General features: G+C 43.0%; 1 protein-coding gene across 1 annotated transcript in view; it reads right to left on the bottom strand.

Moving 5' to 3' along the window:
- MACROD2 (mono-ADP ribosylhydrolase 2) overlaps positions 1–22,518 on the bottom strand; it is a 2,142,907-nt gene that overhangs the window by 1,329,679 nt on the left and 790,710 nt on the right. The window contains exon 4 of the mRNA XM_044291259.1: positions 4,087–4,203. Coding sequence (XP_044147194.1) covers positions 4,087–4,203 — 117 coding nt within the window. The remainder of the gene's footprint in view (positions 1–4,086; positions 4,204–22,518) is intronic.

The following is a 22,518-nucleotide window of genomic DNA, read 5'->3' as shown; positions in this document are numbered from 1 at the left end:
TGCAGAAATTTCTGGAACAAATCTGACATGTGGAAATACACATAGGGTCATTTATCAAACTGGTGCTTAGTTGCCCATAGCAACCAATCAGATTTCACCTTTTATTTTTCAGAGCTCCTTTGGAAAATGAAAGGTGGAATCCGATTGGTTGCTATGGGCAACTAAGCCAGTTCTACTTTCCACCAGTTTGATAAATGAACCCCAAAGAGTAGTTGTATGGAAAAGTGTCCCCCACAGTTCTGACAGTGATAATTGGCCCTTGCATGGTATAGTATTTGCACCCTGTATGTCAGTACCCCAGGCCGGTCCTGTCTATAGATACTGTCCATGGACACATCACAAAAAACAATGTATAATTTAAGTATAGTTATGAATAGAGATGAGTTAATCGAATCCCAGGAAGTGGAATTCGATCCATATTTCAGGATAAATTAGATTCACCTAGAAGCCAAATTTTTTAGTGCTTTGTGCCAGCAAATCGGTTTAACCTGAAATGGTATATAAAACAAAAAAATTCTAACTTGCCTCCTCCATTTCCTCATGATGGGCCGCCAGCCTCTATCTTGCTTGAAGATCTCGGCCGAAATTCCGTGCAGCGAGAGATCACATCATCACGCTGGCCGGCGTGATGACATCATATACGTCACCACGCCAGCCGGCGTGATGACATAATCTCGCGCCGCACAGGATTTCGGCCGAGATCTTGAAGCAAGATAGAGGCTGGGGGCCCATCATGAGGAAATGGAGGCGGTAAGTTTGATAATTTTTTTTATTTTATTGTAAATTTTACACTCAAACGCGGTGATCATGTATGAACGCGGCATCTGAAGGGTTCAATGACGGGGGAGGCTCTATCGCAGCTCCTTGTCATTGCACCCGCTACTTACAAAAAAATGCGCTTTGTGACTAGGTCATTCTTTGTGAAATTCGGCAAATCAGCTGAATCAAACTTTTAAGAAATTCTCTAGTTATGAACAATAACAGCTAAGCATTTGGAAAAGAATCAAGTAATATAGTATATTAACCCACAGGAACCTCTTTAACTCATTGCCGTCCTTTATTACAACCTTAGTTTTTAATTTCTTATGCAGCTGCTGCTTGGCATTGGGTGCTACAATTTGTCCAGCATTACAGAGTTTCATGCTCCCCAAGTCTGTTTTCCCAGGTGTATTCAAAGTAATGTTGGTAATGTTCTTTAGATGCCACTGAAATATGTAATTCTCCATTTAAAGAGGAGCTGTCACCTCTCCTGACATGTCTGTTGTAGTAACTACTTGCATTCCCCTTGTAATAACAATCCTGGAGCATCTGTTCTCATGACTCTGTGATGTGTCATTCCTTTATTATTCCTGATAGAGGTTATGAGTTGTCAGCCTCTTGCAGTAAAAGTACAGATGGGTGTTACCAGTTAGGGGTGTGTCCCTGACTGCTGGCGATTTATTTGTAAACTTCTACCAGGAATAATAGAGGAATGGCCCATCACACAGTCATAGGAATAGATGCTCCAGAATTGTTATCATATGCGGAATGCAGTAGTGACAAGTGACAGCTCCTCTTTAACTTTTGTCTTTCTTACCAATATAGGCTCCTTTCACACTTGCGCTCGTCGGTCCGCTCGTGAGCTCCGTTTGAAGGAGCTCACTGAGCGGACCCGAACACCTCCGTCCAGCCCTGATGCAGTCTGAATGGAGCGGATCCGCTCAGACTGCATCAGTCTGGCGGCGTTCAGCCTCCGCTCCGCTCGCCTCCGCACGGACAGGCGGACAGCTGAACGCTGCTTGCAGCGTTCAGCTGTCCGCCTGGCCGTGCGGAGGCGAGCGGATCCGTTCAGACTTACAATGTAAGTCAATGGGAACGGATCCGCTTGAAGATGTCACCATATGGCTCAATCTTCAAGCGGATCCGTCCCCCATTGACTTTACATTGAAAGTCTGAACGGATCCGCTCAGGCATCTTGCGCACTTAGAAATTTTTCTAAGTTATTAATGCAGACGGATCCGTACTGAACGGAGCCTCCGTCTGCATTAATATGATCGGATCCGTTCAGAACGGATCCGATCAAGCGCAAGTGTAAAAGTAGCCATACATATGTTTATTTCAATGGAAGAATATCATCAAGTGATTTAAATGATTTAGCAAAATCCAAAAATATCAGATCAATTCTATGACCAACATACCGGTACAACTGAACTTACCATCTCAGTAGCAGTAAGAGTATAAGATGTGCTGATCTTCAGGAATCCAACCTGATCTATTTTAGTAGACTATTCAGAAGGTTAGCCATTATTATATCATCAGGCTCCATCTATGATCTTGCAGTTCTTTACCTTTCTCACATACTACACATCCTATAGGTGGTCAGTGAGGCTGACTGGTCATACACTGGCCCAGATGTACTAATCATGGGGGGCCCATTCACACAACCGTATTTGTGGTCCGTCTCCGATGTGCATTTTTTGGAGATTGGAGGCGGACCCATTCATTTCAGTGGGTCCTCAGAAAATGCAGACACCATGTTGTATGCTGTCCGCATCCGTATGTCCGTTCCCGCAAAAAGATAGAACATGTCTTATTCTTGTCCATTTTGTAGACAAGGATAGGCCTTGTTACAATGGATTCGCAGGAAAAAAAAATAAAAAAGGATGCAACACAGACGTAATCTGTATTTTTTGCGGATCCCTGTTTTGTGGCCCGCAAAATACATGCGGTCATGTGAATGCACCCTTAGGACACATTCAGAGGACCGTGCCATGTTTTGCGGCCCGTAAATTGCAGATCCGCAAAACACGTATGCCGCCCGGGTGCCCATAATAGACATGCTCTATACGGTGTACTGTCCACATATTTTGCGGCCCCATTGAGATGAATGGGTCCGCACCCATTCCGCAAAATTGCACACAGCAAGGGTAACCATGGGAATCCATAGTGACTTTTACCATGGGGATACATTCAATTTTCGACGCCACCTTACATGCATTTCACTGCTAACTGCACCTTTGGGGTAAAATGCTGTTGGACCCCATGGTACCCTGGTAGTTGCGCCCATGCATATATCGCTCCACAATATTATTTGGCAATGGCAGTTCCGTTTTCAAGATAATTCAGAAAATATAATCTTTCTCTGTGTCCTTCATGATTAGGTTTGCTAGTTTAGAGGTATACGGTTATATACAGGGCTACAGAGGTTATAGCAGTATAATATACAGTATTTTATCAATATGTTTCTGGTCACACATATAAACTTTGAATTTATTTTATATTTCACATTCCCTCACCATTTTGGAATTCAATACTTCTTGGCACAACTAAAACTTCCCAAACCAATCACATTCATTTTTATTTTTTATTCTAAAGGGAATCTGTCACCATGGAATTCACCGATAAACCAGGCAGAGAGCCGTGTAGGCCTTCTTCAGTTGAATTAAATAATGCTTCTCACTTGGCGATCTGTTGCTTCATTCTGGAGAAAAAGTACTTTTAATTCATATGTAAATGAACAGTTGTGCGCATCAGGTGCGGACCCAAACCATGGCTCCTCCCCATACCCCTGCCAGCGCCTCCCTCTGCCAAGAACCGCAAGTGAAAGGTATCACTACATTCAGCTGAGCTAGCCCGTCAGGCACTGTATTAGTGAATTTCCTGGTGACAGACTCCCTTTAAGACGATGTTCCAATAGACTACATACAGTATTTGCTACAAGATTCATGCCAAACGTTAAGGCTAAGTGCATCTTACGCCAACATAAAAGTTACTATTATATTATCATCGATGTATCCTAGCACACTTGATATTGCAGCTGGCATACCAGAGAGAATACTTTCTAGCTGATCCATTTGTGACCTTTGTACGATACTTGACTGGTAGGGATAAAGATGTAAATCCTTTAGCAGAGCCCCTAACTGGAGTGTCCCAGTTCGTGCCCGCATTGCCGCTTGCTGCCTTCTCAATTTGTAGCATTAACTGAGCTGCGAATAAAACTAAACTAGTGGTAACATGCCTTGTAAAAAATAAAAATAAAAAATCCCATTATATTCGGCAATACAGTCATAAAATTTCATAGCTTATAAAGAAATTCAGGTGACTTACATTTTGCTGGCAGATCATACCCACAAGTGATTCTTGCTTGACCAGTGGGACAACCTCCAAGTGTGCGACATTCGGCATTCAGAAAATGCCCCGAGGCTCTGTGTATACAGCCGTCCACTAAAAGACAAGGACATTTAATTATTATAATTCAAAAGAGTGAAATTTGTTTAAAAACTCCATCCATTTTGCAGAGGTTGCCAATACGGCATATCACATTGAATGTCAGCATGATACCTTACTGGGAATGTATTTCTCCACGGTAAGGCCTCATGCACACGACCATTGTTTCATTCCGTGTCCGTTGTTCCGTTTTTTGTGATTTTCTGCGGACCTATTGGGTCCGTTGAAAACTCGGCTAATGCACCGTTTGTCATCCGCGTCCGTGATCAGTGGTTCCAGTCCGTCAAAAAAATATAACCTGTCCTATTTTTTTCACAGAAAACGGTTAGCGGTCCGTGAAAAAACGCGGAGGCACACAAGATTGTCATCCGCGTCCGCGCGTACGTTTTTTTCCTATCATTTGCATGGCAAACTTGACTTAGATTTTTTTTTTTTACTTTCCTTCATGTCTGGAGGTCCTCCAAAAATAAATGAAGACACACGAAAACGGAAACGGATCACGGAACCCCATTTTGCGGAACGGACATAACGGTCGTGTGCATGAGGCCTAAGAAGGAGGACATGACAAACGTGAAAAGTAATAGACCAGGGAGTGACCAAAACATGTTCAAATCACATACAAGCTTTCAATCATGGCAATAGGTGGCTTATATGGGGGATGCTTAAAATCAACCCAGCGTCTAGCAAAAGACAACCCTTAGGAGCCAAGGGACGTTCAGAATTGTCCGGATTGTAGGACTGACGGCAAATATGCTACTCAGAATAAGATGACTAAGTTTAGGGTACTTTCACACTTGCGGCAGAGGATTCCGGCAGGAAGTTCAGTCGCCAGAACTGCCTGCCGGATCCGTCAAAACACATGCAAACTGATGGCATTTGTCAGACGGATCAGGATCCTGATCCGTATGCCAAATGCATTGAAATGCTGGATCAGTCTCTCCGGTGTCATCCGGAAAAAAGGATCCGGCATTTATTTTCTTCACATTTTTTGCGGTCTAAGCATGCGCAGACCGCAATGCCAGATCCGTTTTGCCGGATCCGGCATTAATGCATGTCAATGGGAAAAAATGCCGAAGTCTCGGCCTAGCATACTGATGTGAAGCCTGGTACGTCACCAGCTCACAATAAACATACCTTGAGCTGTGCAATGCAACGGAAGCATGGGAGAAAGGAAATGCTCTAATGCTCCTCTCATACATGGTAAAGGAGTGAAGGAGAGCTTATAAGACAACCCCTTTAAGGCCCTTTTACATGGGCCAATGCACAGGCAATTATCAGGCACAAACCAAATGTCCTCGATAATTGCCTGACATTGTTAGATTGTAACAAAGTCATGTTTACACAGGATGATGTGCTGATGGAAAACTATTACATGTGCCAAAAGATCCAATCATCTGGCATTACATCTGTAACACTCCAGAATGGTGTTACCACTCCTGCACCCTGCTACTGTCTTTATTGGGCTAACAAAATGTCATCTTATGTATTTTTGTCCAGGTCCTCCACAATGTGCATTCCTAATCTTGTTATGTAACTGTTCACATGTATTGTGCCTGGTTTACCAGCAGGTGGCAGAAAACACAGCAGAGCTGTATGTAGGTAGAATGGAGCTTTCCATTCAATTCTAACCCCCCTCTGTAGGGAAGTGGGCTAGCCCTACTTCCTGCAGGAAGGGTGGGGACCAGTTCTAGTTAGTCTAGTCTTCCCTAGACAGGAGAAGGGTGTGCAGGGGCATGTCTCTGCTGGACGTGCCCACGCCAGTCAGAGCACCTAAAGCTCTGCTGGCCATGGAGGCCAAAGCTTGAAGCCTCATGAGCAAGGAGGAAAGTTCTCTGGCATAACCTAGAGTCAGACTACAGAGAGAAAGTGCAGCATCAAGAAGAAAGCAAAGATACTATTTAAGCTTGTCAGCACAGCAGAGAGAAAGAGATGAAGCAGAGTCTGGTTTGCCTGCCAGTTCATGCTAAAGCCTGCTGGAACCAAGATAAAGCCTGAAAACTGTTGGAAGAAATGTTTATTAAAAGTAAAGCTGCTGTTGAACTTCATCTCAAGGTCTGGACTTGAGTTCTTTCCAATCCCTCAATTATTCCCACTTTTCATTGCTTCGGAGCCAAAGCTTGGGTTCCAGCAGTATCCAGGTAGAAGCACCGTGACATATAAAGAGATATTTAGGCCGCACTACACCACTCGACATTTCCTACACCTGGGATGCGTTATAGGAGGGCCCTGGGGGAGGCACCCATTGCACATTTACATGGGGCATTACCGGGGGAACAAGCGTACACTCTTCCCCAATAATTGTCCCGATACTTGATCATTTTAGCTGCAGTAACTAAGTGGATAAGACTAAAACTGACAGACTAAACCTGGGCCTACACACCTAACAGCTGTTGGCCAAATGATTGTTTAGCCGACAGAGACCCCCCACCACCACCTCAACGCCCCCAAACACATACTATGATCAAGGGGGAGAAAGGTGAAAGCCTCCACTAGACACCTCTGACAGAGGGAGAAAATATTCACTTTGCCTGATCCTTCTCTTCTTGGACATCACCTGTCAGGGGAGAATCAGGAGCACCCCATACACATTACACTGTCAGCCATACCCAACAATTTCAGCACGTTCAGCTGACCATTCACTGATGTGTCTGGGGGCGTTAGGATTGAAGCTCATTACCAGCAGGACTGATGGTAAGTATGCTACTGTATTCAGAATAAAATTACAAACTTATAGGGGTTGCACAGTGCAAAGATATTGTGCGCCTATCCTGGGCCTAGGTCATCAATATCAGATCTGCGGGGGTCTGACACCTGGCACTCCCGCCGATCAGCTATTTGAAGAGCAAGAGACGTTGCTTCCTCTTCAAAATTACCTGTCCGCGGTCTTGCTTGTAGGGGTGGTGCGGTGTAATTATAACCGCTTCATGTGAAAAGGACGAGCAGTTGTAATTATATTGTGCTGCCGCTGCAAAGGAGACCGCACACAGATAGTTCTGAAACGGAAACGGTGCTCAAACGAACACTGCTATCTCGGAGACGGACCCTCACCGGTCTGATATTGATGACCTATCCTGGGAATCACTCATCAGTATCTTTGCACTGCACAACCCCTTTAAGACCCCTAAACATGGGCCAGGAAAGGCCATCAATATTGAACTCCCAGAAAACCGCTTTACATTTTTATTTTTGCCTACAGAACCTAAGGTATACTGTATGCCTTCGTATACATTACTGCAGATACAAAATGTCCTTCATCCTAAACAGGACAGACATAAACAGCCTTTGAAGAAATCTAAATTACAATGCTCCGGAACATGAAGGGCCCTCGCTAATCTGGAACGTGTATTACTTTATTAAGAGTTTGGGGCATATTGCTAAAAATAAAATAATTGAAAGCGAGAGAGTGGATCCTTTCATTGATCCCAAACTAATACCATGATATTAATTGCAACAGTTTGTTAGAAATTATCTCAGATTTAGTTCAAAGTTATTTTAATCCTCGTGCCAGGACAAAGCCCCGCTTGCTCAGAACAGAGCACATAGGATTACAATAAAGACATGTAGTTTAGGCCATTAACATGATAAGTGAGCAATTACAATTATACTAAACTTTTTTGATGTATTGCCAATTATGAGGGGATGACGGTAAGTGACGAGAATAGCATGTGCTCATCCATGCAGAGCCGGGACGACTTGCTGAATATTACTCGTGGTATCCTATTTTTATCCATTCAGGCCTCGGAGAGTTGACACATTTTTTCCTCAGGCAGAAGTCTATATCCGATGGCATCTTCTGAGCATTGTCCTGTGATATGATATCACTCAGCACTGGCCCTAACAGGAATGTCACACCAGATCAGAATGCCTCGTCAGTGTACACATTGCAAGCAGACAGCCTGTGATCTCTGCCCATGAAATTCTCCGAGTGGGATATAGACACTTGTGCTAAACTAAATATTACTGAGAATTCACTCATTCCCTCGTGCCAACAAATGTCTGGGATCACCGCTATTGTACGGGGTCTGATGGGGTCACAGATGGTCACAGATAATTCATCTATTCGCCAAAACAATGCAAAACATCATTGGGAACCGAAAAGTATCCAAAATCTGCTGCCATTTGTTCCCTTTATTGTTCTTTGCACTGCTGTCTTCGAATAAAGTGATCGATTGTTCACCACTTTAAGTATCCCAAGTCGACTTCCATCCGAATTTCAGGGAAAATTTGATTTGTCACCAAGCCATATTTCCTTGTGGTAACAAATTAATTGTCCCTGAAATGCGGGGGGAAAATATTATGTTAACCCGATCCATTTGAGCACGAAGAGGCCACAGCGGGCATCTTAATTGAAGCTCCCACGCAAAATCTTGTGCATGGTGACGTATCACGTCATCACACCGGCCAATGTGATGACGTCACCACGCACCACCCAAGGTTCTGCGCGGGATCTTCTCAAATGGATAGGGTGAGTAAAATTGTATTTGTTTTTAAACAACTAACCCCTTAAACCCCTCATTTTTTATCTCAGATGCTGCAATCAACACGGCATCTGAGGGGTTGAATGACTGAAGGGAGCGCAATTGCCATTTCCCGTCACTGCGCCTGCTAGTTACAAAGAAATGCGCTTTGTGAGAAGTAATTAGTCAAGAAGCAAACTTCTTTGTGAAATTTAGCAAAGCAACCTCATCGAAGTTTTGTAAACTTTGCTCATCTCTATTCGCCAACATGTACATTTCTTCACAAGACTAAAATCTGCCAAAATAAGACTGTGTTCATTTCTATATGTGTGTATTTTTATATAATTACTTTCTCAATTTACTTTCTGTTCCAAAAATGCTCCAGCTGTGATGTATTATCTTTACATCATTATAATGGCTTCCCCTGGTGTTTAATCTGTATAGTGAAGTCCAACCTACTGAGGTGGACGCACATGCTCAGTTCCATCCTTCAACCACCACTAGCCGTATAAACACCTGTGGAATTTGTTACCACTATGTGTAAGGGTCTGTGCGAGACCTGAAACGCGTAGACCTGGTGGCTTCTTGGATTTAATACTGACGGAATAATAAAGGCTGTTTATACTTTTTATTTTGGAAGCTGGTTATCAAATTTTTTCTTTCCTCATGGACTTCTGCCCATTCCTGGCAGCATCCGTGCTTCCGTGAATTGTGCAGGTGAGCTCGGCTACCTTTCTCTTGTACTTATCACTAGCCGTATCTACCGTTACAGGGAGAGGAGGACACACCCCTAAGGCTACTTTCACACTAGCGTTCGATCGGATCCGTTCTGAACGGATCCGATCATATTAATGCAGACGGAGGCTCCGTTCAGAACGGATCCGTCTGCATTAAAATGGCAAAAAAAAGCTAAGTGTGAAAATAGCCTCGGACGGATCCGCTTGAAGATTGAGCCATATTGTGGCATCTTCAAACGGATCCGTCCCCATTGACTTACATTGTAAGTCTGGACGGATCCGCACGCCTCCGCACGGCCAGGCGGACACCCGAACGCTGCAAGCAGCGTTCAGCTGTCCGCCTGTCCGTGCGGAGGCGAGCGGAGCGGAGGCTGAACGCCGCCAGACTGATGCAGTCTGAGCGGATCCGCATCCATTCAGACTGCATCAGGGCTGGACGGAAGCGTTCGGGTCCGCTCGTGAGCCCCTTCAAACGGAGCTCTAGAGCGGACAGCCGAACGCTAGTGTGAAAGTAGCCTAAGCTGTGATAGGGAGAAAGCTGTTGCAGAAAGCTGGCATTCTAAAGAGAATCTATCAAAGTAATTGGAGAAGTAAACGTGGAGATCTCTGGATCCATGTGAGGTACAGGGCTGGTTCTAGCTGTGTTAGACTGTCATGTACTAGATTATGTATGAGTTATTTTTACATCATGGCATAACCCCTTTACACTACATTTGGTGTATATGTAAAAAAATATAAATAAATCCCAATGTATATATCAAACGTATACAGTAACTGTATGGCATACGTTTGCCAACTGCTCCAATTGTAAAATAAGCAGTACGCATGCTGCATATTTTTCAGCAACTTTACTTAGGCTCCATTCAGACGTAGGTGGATATTATGCACCTTATAAAACCCCTTAGGCTCCATTCAGACGTCCGTAGTGCATTGCGGATCCGCACTACAACCGGCCATAGAAATGCCTGTTCTTGTCCGCAGTTGCAGACAAGAATAGGACATGCTCTATTTTCGGGGACGCGCTCCGGAAATGCGTGCTGTCTGCATCTCTTCCGGTCCCATAGAGAATGAATGGGTCTGCAAATGTTCCGCATAATTGCGGAACGGATGAGGACCCATTCTACGGACGTCTGAATGGAGCCTTAAAGGGGTTTTCCCCCAACCAATATTTTACACTTCAAACCAGCACCTGAATATTTTTGTGATTACATGTGATTAAAAATTGAATGTAACCACTGAGATATTCACTAATATCTATCTGTATAGCGCCACCTGCTGTTTGCCCTTTTTTCTAAATTCTCTGTCCAGCTCACTGAGGTTGACATACATGCTCCGTTACATCCTTCACCACCAGCTGCTGCAGAAAGTGAACGCCCCCTGAGCTGCAAGCTTACAAATAAATATTAAAAATGTTTGTTTTTTTTTAAAAGCCATTTTTGTCACCTTACATCACAAAAAGTGCAACATCAAGTGATCCAAAAGGCCTCCCAAAATGCTACCAATAAAACCGTCACCTCTATATCCATGTGAGGTGCAGGGCTGGTTCTAGCTCTGTTATAAAGAGACTGTCAGGTACTATACGATGTCTGATTTTTTACATTGTTCATAGGATAACTCCTTTAAACTCTAATAACGGAAGCTACAGAATAGTCTTTTAGCATTTACTAGTAGAATTGCATTTCAGCGTTTTTATATACACTAGTCAAGTCTAGTCAACCAATCACATGGCAGTTGCTTCAATGCATGTAGGGTTGTGGTCCTGGTCAAGACAATCTCCTGAACTCCAAACTGAATGTCAGAATGGGAAAGAAATGTGGGCTACAACAGCAGAAGACCCCACCGGGTAGCACTCATCTCCACTACAAATAGGAAAAAGAGGCTACAATTTGCACGAGCTCACCAAAATTGGACTGTTGAAGACTGGAAAAATGTTGCCTGGTCTGATGAGTCTCGATTTCTGTTGAGACATTCAAATGGTAGAGTCCAAATTTGGCGTAAACAGAATGAGAACATGTATCTATCATGCCTTGTTACCACTGTGCAGGCTGGTGGTGGTGGTGTAATGGTGTGGGGGATGTTTTCTGGGCACACTTTAGGCCCCTTAGTGCCAATTGGCCATCGTATAAATGCCACGGGCTACCTGAGCATTGTTTCTGACCATGTCCATCCCTTCATGACCACCATGTACCCATCCTCTGATGGCTACTTCCGGCAGGATAATGCACCATGTCACAAAGCTCGAATCATTTCAAATTGGTTTCTTGAACATGACAATGAGTTCACTGTACTAAAATGGCCCCCACAGTCACCAGATATCAACCCAATAGAGCATCTTTGGGATGTGGTGGAACGGGAGCTTCGTGCCTCAAATCTCCATCAACTGCAAGATGCTATCCTATCAATATGGGCCAACATTTCTAAAGAATGCTATCAGCACCTTGTTGAATCAATGCCACGTAGAATTAAGGCAGTTCTGAAGGCAAAAGGGGGTCCAACACCGTATTAGTATGGTGTTCCTAATAATTCTTTAGGTAAGTGTATATATACTCGTTTATGACAGGGGTACTCTGACAAATTATTTACTACATCTCTGTGGATATCGGTCCTTAAATGTAACGTCCTCTGGTCATCCAGAAATACCCAAGTAGGATTCTGCCAAAGGGGATGTCTTTGAAGGGAACGCCTGACAACCATAGCGTAAGTAAAAAGCTCCTGGGTCACTAGGAAATTATAAAACACCCACATACTGCATTTTTGTAGTGTGCTTTTGGATACGGTAGTTTTCTAGTATTTTTGGGTCATTTTTTTTTTATAAATTGCAGCGTGCTCTTGGTGGGTTTTTTTTTCCAGGCATTTCCCCACAAACTATCGGAAACAAATCTTAAATACACGTAAAAGATTGTATGACTAAGGGTACTTTTAAACGCTCCCGTTACTGATAATACAACTATCTGCGTCCGTTATGAACGGATCCGGTATTACTATCTTTAACATTGCCAAGACGGATCCGTCGTGAACTCCATTAAAAGTCAATGGGGGACGGATCAGTTTTCTGTGGCAGAGAAAACGGATCCGTCCCCATTGACCTGCATTGGGGGTCATAATCCGTCTTGATTCGCATGCCAGGACGGAAAGCAAACTACAACATGTTGCGGTTTGCTCCCCGGTATGGGAACGCAACTAAACGGAATGGAATGCATTTTGGAGCATTCCGTTCAGTTTTATCCCCATTGACACACGCTAGTGTGAAAGTAGCCTAATAAACATTTTTCTTGTAAAAAAAAAAAAAAAAGCACAAAAAACATTAGTGTGGCAGCACCCAAACGCCAGGGCCCCCACTGATCACGAGAACGGGGCCTGTACCCCAAAATGAATGGAGTGGATGGTCGAGCCTGCGCCGTTCCGCTTCATTTATTCTCTGTGGGCCTGTCGGTACCAAACAGGTACAGCACTTGGCTATTTCTGGGGGTCCCACAGTAAATAAATGGAGTGGTACAGTGAATGCTCAGGCATCCGCCCCCGTTGCTCGGCTAACACTCAACAAAAATGCAAGGAAATGAATGCGCTTTGCAGCAGTTTTCCCAGGATGAGGCTGTGATTTCAGGAAAGAGACAGTTCTGGGACCATTCATGGAATATCCTGGGGCAAAGCCATTATCATGATTTTTCCTGCTGCTTTCGATGGTCTGGTTCTCCCCACTGAAGTCAATGCCACTGTCAAGTCATTGTATGAACTGGGTCTTAGGCCCCTTTCACACAAGCGTGACGGATTAGGTCCGGATGCGTTTAGGGTGCGTTCAGTGAAACTCGCACCATTTTTGCAAGCAAGTTCATACAGTTTTGTCTGCGATTGCGTTGTTTTTTTATGCGCGGGTGCAATGCGTTTTTGAAGCGTGTGATAAAAAAATTGAAGGTTTACAAACAACATATCCTAGCAACCATCAGTGAAAAACGCATCCGCACTTGCTTCCAGATGCAATGCGTTTTTCACTGAAGCACCATTCACTTCTATGGGACCAGGGCTGTGTGAAAAACGCAGAATATAGAACATGCTGCGATTATCACGCAACGCAGAACTGATGCGTGAAAAAGAACGCTTGTGTACACAGACCCATTGAAATGAATGGGTCAGGATTCGGTGTGGGTGCTATGAGTTCACGTCACGCATTGCACCCGCGCGGAAAACTCGCTGGTGTGAAAGGGGCCTTATAGAAATCTCAGTCACTGCAGAGCAGCATCTGGCCATCCTTGTATGACTACAGCTATAAACTGCTATAGGACCATGGTCTTTGTGTATTGAAGAAAATCCACACAAACAAAAGAGATAGAGACTGCCATGAGTCTAATGAAATGCCCCAAGTGTATCTCACAGCATTACAGCCTTTAAGGGATTTTCTCGCTTCAGCAAATAGCGTTTATTATGTACAGAAAGTTAATACAAGGCTCTTACTAATGTATTGTGATTGTCCATATTGCCTCCTTTACTGGCTGAATTCATTTTCCCATCACATTATACACTGCACGTTTCCAGGGGTTATGACCACCGCTGCAGCGCAGATACGAGGTAGCTGGGACGTTAACTGCTTCATATGCACGCCCAAGCGCACTTCCATGGTCCCGGCCACTAGGGGGCCAACGCTTTCTCCTATAATGTGCAAGCATGGCCACCGCTGCTGGATTGCAGGGAGGTCGTAACCCCTGGATACAAGCAGTGTATAAAGTGATGGGAAAATGAATGATGCCAGCAAAGGAAGCAAAAGTATTCTGATTGCCTCTTCTGCTGGCTAGACTCAATTTTCCATCACATTATACACGTCTCATTTCCAGGGTTACGACCACCCTGCAATCCAGCTGCGTTGGTCATGCTTTCACAATATAGGAAAAAAAGGGCTGAACTATCCGCACTCCTGTGGTCCCGGCCACCGGAGGGGCCAGCACTTTTTTCCTATAGTGTGCAAGCACGACCACCAATACTGGATTACAAGGTGGTCGTAACCATGGAAACAGGTAGTGTGTAACGTGATGGAAAAATTCATCCAGCTAGCAAAAGAGGCAATATGGACAATCACAATACATTAGTAGGTCCTTTGTGTTAACTCTGTCTACATGATGAATGCCACTTGCTTTAGCTCTATCCTTGTCCGTGATATGGACAAGTATAGGACATGTTCTATTTTTTTTGCAGGGCCACGGAACGGACATGCGGATACGGACAGCACACAGAGTGCTGTCCATATCTTTTGCGGCCCCATTTAAGTGTGCATGAGGCCTTAGTTAGACAACCCCTTTAAGGAATATGATTTTGCTGTAAACTGTCACTTGCCTTAAGTTCGGCCTGGATTCCGCACAGCGACAAACCCAATACCAGCGGCTGAGTGTTTAATAGGGCAGACACGGCACTGGGCATCGGCCGGCTGCTAACCTGAGATACCAGACCTCTGTTCTCACAGCTGAATGCTGACATTTTGCTGTGATCTTTAAACCTTGCTCTGCTCAAGTGGACAACAATGCACAGATTACAACAATTGCTCCCAAGGTATTCAGCTCATCTCAATTTCAGCTCCACTATTTCATTCTCTATTTCAGCAAAAGCGATTTAGAAGCCGCCAAGACGGAAGACTGTGAAGGACACTTAAGGAGACAACTCAGTGGGGACAAATAGCTTGAGGGGTTCTCTGGGGTGCCAAAATAAATTGCCTTTGTTTGCTTCAAACCTAAAATTTTCTAGTGTCATTTAGTTTCCATGTCAGGAACCACATGGAAATAGATATGGGTATATTTGCTTACACATGCATTTGTATAAGGCCTCCTGCAAGTGACTGTATCCGTATTTTGGTCCGTAATCCACAGATCTGCCAAATACGGTTATCTACCGTGTTCATTCCACATTTTTATCACTCCCATGAATAGAAATGCCTATTCTTGTCCACAAACAGACCAGAACAGGACATGTTCTGTAATTTGTTGGATCCTTAAAAAATGCTGATGTGTGTGCATGGCCACATTAGAAAGCCAACTATATACGGAGAGCACACTGAAAAAAAAGTCCTAAAGCATATATGGATACGCTGCACATTATTGGGAGGTCAAAAGAAGCAATTGCATCTGGTCCCTGACACCTAAGGCCGCTTTCACACAGTCAGTGTTTTGAGCAAAAACCAAGTGTGGGTCCAAAACACATCTTTGCATAATACCGTACCTCTGTGTAGGATCCACTCCTAGCTTTTGCTCACAGCCACTGATGGAAAACACTGATCAAACACTGAGGCCTCGTTCACATTTCCATAGACGTTTGACATCCGTGGAAAATCTGTAAAAAAAAATTTCTCTGTGAAGATCTACGTGAAGGATCCGTGTTAGGTCTGTGTGTCCGTTTTTTTGCCCTCCTCAATATGTCATCCGTAATGTCCTCTGTAATCCCCTTCCCTCCTGGAGAAATATAACGCTCTTGTTAGATGGACTGAGAGCATTTCCATCCTGGATAAAAAGGAGAGGGACTTTCTCAAAGTCTCTTTTTACAGAACCCCTTTATTTTTATTTATTTTTACCGAAATTACATAAATCTATGACCCATCCCCCAGCAGGGGTGTAGCTATAGGGGGTGCAGAGGTAGCAGTCGCTACCAGGCCCAGGAGCTTGAGGGGGTCTAAAGACGCTTGTGCCGCTTGACACCGGTATTATATAAATACTTTACGGTATTATAGAAATATTTGCCTCAGGCAGTACGAAGGCTAAGCACTTCCCTGCCCCTGGCCACAAAGCACTGAGGTAAGGGGGGCCCAAGCTGAACTCTTGTACTGGGGCCCATGAGCCTTTAGCTATGCCCCTGCCCCCCAGGTAGGCCCATCATCTCAGGGGTGGGTTCCATTACTTCTTGCCTTTCTCATTTTATTGATTTTTATCTACAGGAACATGTTAAGCTGCTTTTATCATTTCTAAGAGATTCAACACATCTCCGAATGTCTCCAGTCATGTCTACCCACTTCTAGTTTTTCACAGGATTACATAATGACATTTTGTTTTTGAATGTGTTATTCTAGAATCCTCTAAAAACAGCTATAGGAGGCATACATGCAACCAGGTGCCATCACACAGGGTCTAGACATACAGCTATGAGTAGCGCTTAAACAGGACCTGTCACCTCTCCTAGTCTGCCTGTTTTAGTATAGACTTGCATTGCCCATGAAAAAACAATCCTTGTACACCATTTCTTAGAACCCAGTCCTTTGTCGACTCTCTATTCTTCTTCCAAGTAATTACTAAACAGAAACATCATGGTGCCTTTTTTCATTGTTGTTCCTCCAGCTGCTGAAACTCATGTGGAGAACATGTGCTTATTTTTCACTTGAAATAAACATAGGAGAGTGCACAGGTCCTCCAGCATCTATGTATTTAACCTGTATTTTGTGTTCATAGGGGAACATCCTATGTCTTTGAGGGTACTAATACTGTCCTTTTATTAGACAGTACAGTACAAGACCATAGCCTTGTTGATACTTTAATATAATTTGAATGGAGGATGATTGGATTGTGAGACATTTAGAAACACTAGGTAATAAAATGCATCGCTGGTATTACTACTAAGGAGCCTGTTGGCACAGATGATCTGGCATCGTAGACCCTGCCCATCATGTAGGCCACAACTTATGTAAGTATAGATTTAAAATGTTTGCCCTAACAAAAAGAGGTGGAAAACTGTGGGGCATTTCTTGCCTCTATCATCATTTTCAGCCTTCCCTCTCTCTAGATGTCCTCCTTTCATCCTCACAGTGAACAATTAACATATAAACATTTTATGAATGTCATAACTTAGTATTTATCACTACATTTTCCCTTCAACAGACACCCTTTCCCAGTGGTTGCCGATAGACCCAACACTACTCTATAGGCATGGCCATTTTCAGGGCGCATGTCCTTCACTTCCTGTAACTGTCACAGTTTTTAAAAGTAGATATAGCTGGTGGCAGTTGAAGGATGGAACAGAGCATGTGCAACCACCTCAGCAATGTTACTGAGGTGGACAGAGATAAGGAAAAGAACAAACAGCAGGTGGCGCTATACAGATACATTTTATTGAATATCTGAGTGGCTATACTAAATTTTAAGACATGAACTTACAAAATTACAAAAGTATTCAGATCCAAGTGTAGCTTTTAAAAATGTGTAATATTTTTTGTGAGGCAACCACTTTAATGAATGATGTTTGAGGTATAGTAAACTTAAAGGGGTTGTCTCACCTCAGACATTGGGGGCATATCGCTAGGATATGCCCTCAATGTCAGATAGGTGCAGGTCCCAGGATATTTCCGTCAGCCCCATGAAAGTAAATAGAGCAGTGGCCGTACTTGCCTGGCTATTTTCATCGCTCCAATAGGAATTAATGGAGGGCGACCGCGCATGCCTCTTTCACTTGGCGGGCCCAAAGGGACCCACACCTATCAGACATTGAGAGCATATTCCATTGATATGCCCCCAATGTCAGAGAGGATTGTAACCCCTCGCAGGCAGAGCATAGCAGGCTATGAGTAAACATAATACAATAACATCACACATTTCTTTATAACTAGAGACATAAATACTGTAGACAGATAATAGTATAAAGCAGAGATATGTAACCACCGGTAAGGAATGAGATGCTTTTACTTTATAATCCCAGTCAGAAAGCATCACAGTTCCGTCCCCTGAGGAATCTAATACCCAGGCAGAGGGAGAAAGACATTGTCAATCTACAAACATGATATGCCGAATAAATGAGGCAACCATCGCACATGTTTGAGGATGCATGTCACTGATCAGCACAGGCAAGCCACCCAGAGGAATCTGACGGGCAGACAAGAAATCTGTGATTGTATAATTTTTCTCTGTCTTTTAAATCCATGCCTCTGCTAAATTTCTCTGGGATTTTCCTAGGGAATTTTAATGTCTTGTGTACATTTCCCAAGTTCTTTCAGATTAGGGTTTCAAAGAGCAAAATGGAAATATATATTTTTTTTAAACTTTCTCTGGGTGGTGTAAGTGATGGAAATAGATCCAGAATACAGCGTCTCTAGTCAATTTATAAGAAGTTCTATGTAAAACAGGAAAATTTAATGTTGTAAATGAATTATTTATTCAATTTCTGTGTTCATTTTAAGTTATTTTAGTCAAATTAACTCACAGGGTTTTGTTCAAGCCTGGGCCTGACAGTCAGCAATGCGATGATGATGTTCTGGGATTACGTACCCCGTCATGTTTGTATAGAATATGTACATTATTTCCATTCTACTTAGAATATTTGTTTAGTCGAGGAGGAGGAAAAAAAAGAGGCAGAAAAAGGAAATTATTTTTATAAATGAAAGAAATCACTTGACATTTACAAAATGAGGAGATGTAGGAGGCCGAAGTCTCATTGTTGGTAAGATTTTAATGCACATTCAGGTTATTGCTCTTGTCAATGGAAGTGTATGTTCTCTTAATAACATTATGTCTAAACTGCTGCTTTCTTTTCAGTTTTTTTTTTCCTTTAAGTGACAATACATGAGGCAAACAGAAACCACTTTAGACTTGAGAAAGCCCTCTAGTCAAAACCGTATCAGCAGATGTCAACTGGCAGACATGTGCGAGAAAGTGGTTTAAAGCGGCAGTCGGCAGGATAGGTTTTCTACTAAATACGTTAACATGACTTAGAAGCACTTAGACCTCTTTAGACATTTTAAATCTCAAAAAGAGAAAAAAAAAAAAAAAAAAAGCCTGACGGGCTGACTGACAGCCTCCCACCACCGCACCGGTATGCTTTTCAACTGTGTTTATAGATCAATTTACCAATTTAAATACAGGACGGCCCAACTTTCCGTACAAGTGTGCCCCATTACTGCCGGCCTTTAAAACAATATACACATGTATCATTACCTTAGCGCTCTACAAATGTGAAATTCTAAAGTTGAACGCTTGGGAATGGATAAACAAGCCACAACATATCAAATATATTTATACCAAAAGCTACTCGAAACAAAGAAGTGGATTTTATTACGTCTGCTTCAAATTACTGCTGGTATCATGATAATTAGAGGCTCACATTTTTTAGCTAGAAAAAACATTTGGGAAGAAAGAATGGCCTTCCTTTCACCTCTTTAGCTCCGACCACATCAATCTAGCATGTTATTTATCGTAACTGGAAAACAACTGTGGTCTACGTACTTGGCCGAAACAAAGGAGAATTTATTTTTTTGACATACAATAAAGAATCTGGTTGCTGGTAGAAGACTTGAACAAGTCGAAATAAACAAAAAATATAATAAAAAAAAAAAAAAAGAGAATGTGTTACACTCCGTGGCTGTAAAGAAATACGTCAAGTCCTTTGTTTCGACTTTTGACTGTCACCGCTCAACAGATGGACTTGGGTAGACGGTCATTACATTATTCATCCATCAGATAATTGATATACATGGTGAACGAGCAGTGGAAATTAATAAAATAATAAGCTCTTATCAATCTCTGCTCTCAGATCTGCACAGCTCAAAAGGTTAACAATGTGATGATGGAATGGTGCTCCACTTAATGCCCTCTTTAAAATCACCAGACGCTACTTCAACTTAAAGGAGCAGTGTCACTTACTTAACATTAACATACACAATAGCTGTAACTCTAGACGAAGGTCTCAGAGGTCTTACTACTTGGTTGCCGTGGAAATAAAGCAGATTCTTGAGGTGTCAATGCTTTCCGTAATAATACCAAGTCTACATTAGACCCTTCAACTTAAGTGTGTGTGGCCTGAAAATTATTCTAAAGAGAACTCTCCCAAATATCAAAAGGATCTATATCAGCCTTGAGGGGAAATGTGGTAAAGAACATGACTCATCTTTGTTTTTGGTCAACATATGACTATTCTATGCAGACAAAAGATCCGGGAATAAGATCTTGTCTAATCTGGCCATCTACACATCACATATGCTTAAGAGGAAGAACCACATGTGGGTGTTCAGATGTCTTCAGCTGCTGGACCTTCATTACAAAAGGGCAAAACGCTAAGGCCTTCACTTCTGTATAAACATAAAAAGGTCAAATTATCCGTGGTGCAACTTTGTAACACATTTGCACTGCCTTTGAGAATATGAATTCAGCTGAGGAATGCGTATGTACCCCAATACTTACAGTAATGTGCAAAAACACTACATTAAAGGGGTTCTCATAAAGACAACCTCTATCCATATGTATGCCTCACAATTTCAAAATTTTTCCTGGGATTGTCACGCAAAATGGAGTCAGATAACGCTAAAGGAACATTACCCCTGACTTTTTCTTGGGCATTTTTTTAGTGCCATGTGAACTCAGCCAGAGATTATGGAACAAAATTAGAACGGATACGATAAGATAACTTATTAAATAAATGCACTAAGGCCCTGTTCACATTGATGTTTATCCCATACAATCAGGATTCTGTCACATTTTTATAACAAGAGTAGTATACATCAGTGTGACAGTGTGATCCATCAGGATCTATTGGGGTCCTTTTGAATCCGTCAAAGCTCTTAAGGCTCTATTATGAATGAAAGCCACGGTGCAAGTGTGAACAGAACCTAAGGCTGGCCACACACATTATTAAGCTGTTGGCAAACTATCTCTCCGGACCCATTCATATAATTGCTCGCTCAGCTGTGCATGCCCATGACCTAAATGGGGAGTGGGCAGAAAGCTGCTACCAGAAATCTGGCATCAGGTGAGAGTCAGGAGGCTTCCATACCCATTAGATGATCAGCAGGTTCAGCCAACACTTATCTAGCTTAAAGGGGTTGTCCCATCTCTCATTATAATCTCCTTTCCCCTGCTGCAGCTCGCCAATCCCTGTGCTTTGTGTGGGTGGCACCTTCCATTTTGATTCACAGTACAGGCAAGCGACGCTCTGCTGACATCACTTGCCTGAACTAGAGCACCCTCGATGCAGCTAATAGCATTGCTTTAGAAAACAGCACCTGAGCTACTGCACATGCCCAGGAGCTGTTCCATTGTTTACTATTGTGATGATGAGTGGCGGTCGGGTCGGAAGATGCTGTGCATGCTAACATGGTCCCGGCCAGCACAGGCAAGAACAAATACACTGCGCAAGCGATACTGCAGGGATGGCTGTCACCCCTGCCAATGAGCGATAAACAAAGGGAAACAAAAATTATGACTACGGAGAAAAGGAGGACATAGTGAAAATAACATGGATAGGGTAAGTTTATTATTAGACTAAGAAGTACAGAATGAAAGCAACTTAGTGAGATGGGATAACCCCATTAACAGAGTATTCCGGTCCCATAATATTTTTAATCCACCCAGAATACGCCAAACACTGCAGATTTTTGCCCTATATATATATTTTTCATGTCAGTACTTTCCTTAACCTGTTGTTATCATCACTGCATCCTGGCAGGATGTTTATATGCAGAACTTCCTGTTTCCATTAGCAGGGTTTACTAACCAAAACCCATTTAAGGCTATCAGGGCCTGATTATCGCTTGATCCCCCTTAATGATAATAAGGCCACTTTGGTGTCTGTGTTACACCCATAAGACACAAACTCAGTACAGAAAAAAAATAACTGAATTTAACCAGAATTGAACCCCAGGGGCATTTTAATTTTGGTTTCCCTTAACAACAGAGTCCAGGTTTTGTTTGCCATAATATTACAGCCAGGGGAACACCACCAATGAGGCCAGGTGAGGGGATTGCCTCAGGCAGCGCCAGGTAGGGGCAAGTGGGGGGGCAGCAGAAGGGCCATGTGCAATGAGTGTTTCTATTGTGGTTTCTTGGCAGATAATTATTACTATTGGTGGGACTTTTGGGAGGACTGTTACAGTGGGGGCACCCTGGCATAGTATCAACATAGCACAATTGTTTTTGGAGGAAACTATTTTTTATGGTACTACAAGTGTCAGGGACACTATTTTCTGGGGCACAGTAATTTTTTAGGGCAATGTGTGCCAATATTTATTAAAAGAAGCATTATCTGTGTGTTACTAGTATTTTCAGGTGGACTGTTTCTGTAGTATAGTGTTGGGGAGCACAGTGGGCATAGTATTAGGGGTGGCAGGATGGGGTGTTCAGAAGGTGGGCAGGAGGATGGAGGAGTAGGGGACTAAGATGTCTATTTGAAGGTCT

The sequence above is a fragment of the Bufo gargarizans genome, chromosome 4, assembly GCF_014858855.1.
Source record: "Bufo gargarizans isolate SCDJY-AF-19 chromosome 4, ASM1485885v1, whole genome shotgun sequence".
NCBI classification, from domain to species: domain Eukaryota; kingdom Metazoa; phylum Chordata; class Amphibia; order Anura; family Bufonidae; genus Bufo; species Bufo gargarizans.
Note: the sequence above shows the minus strand (reverse complement) of the source record. Positions and strands in the feature narration are given on the sequence as shown.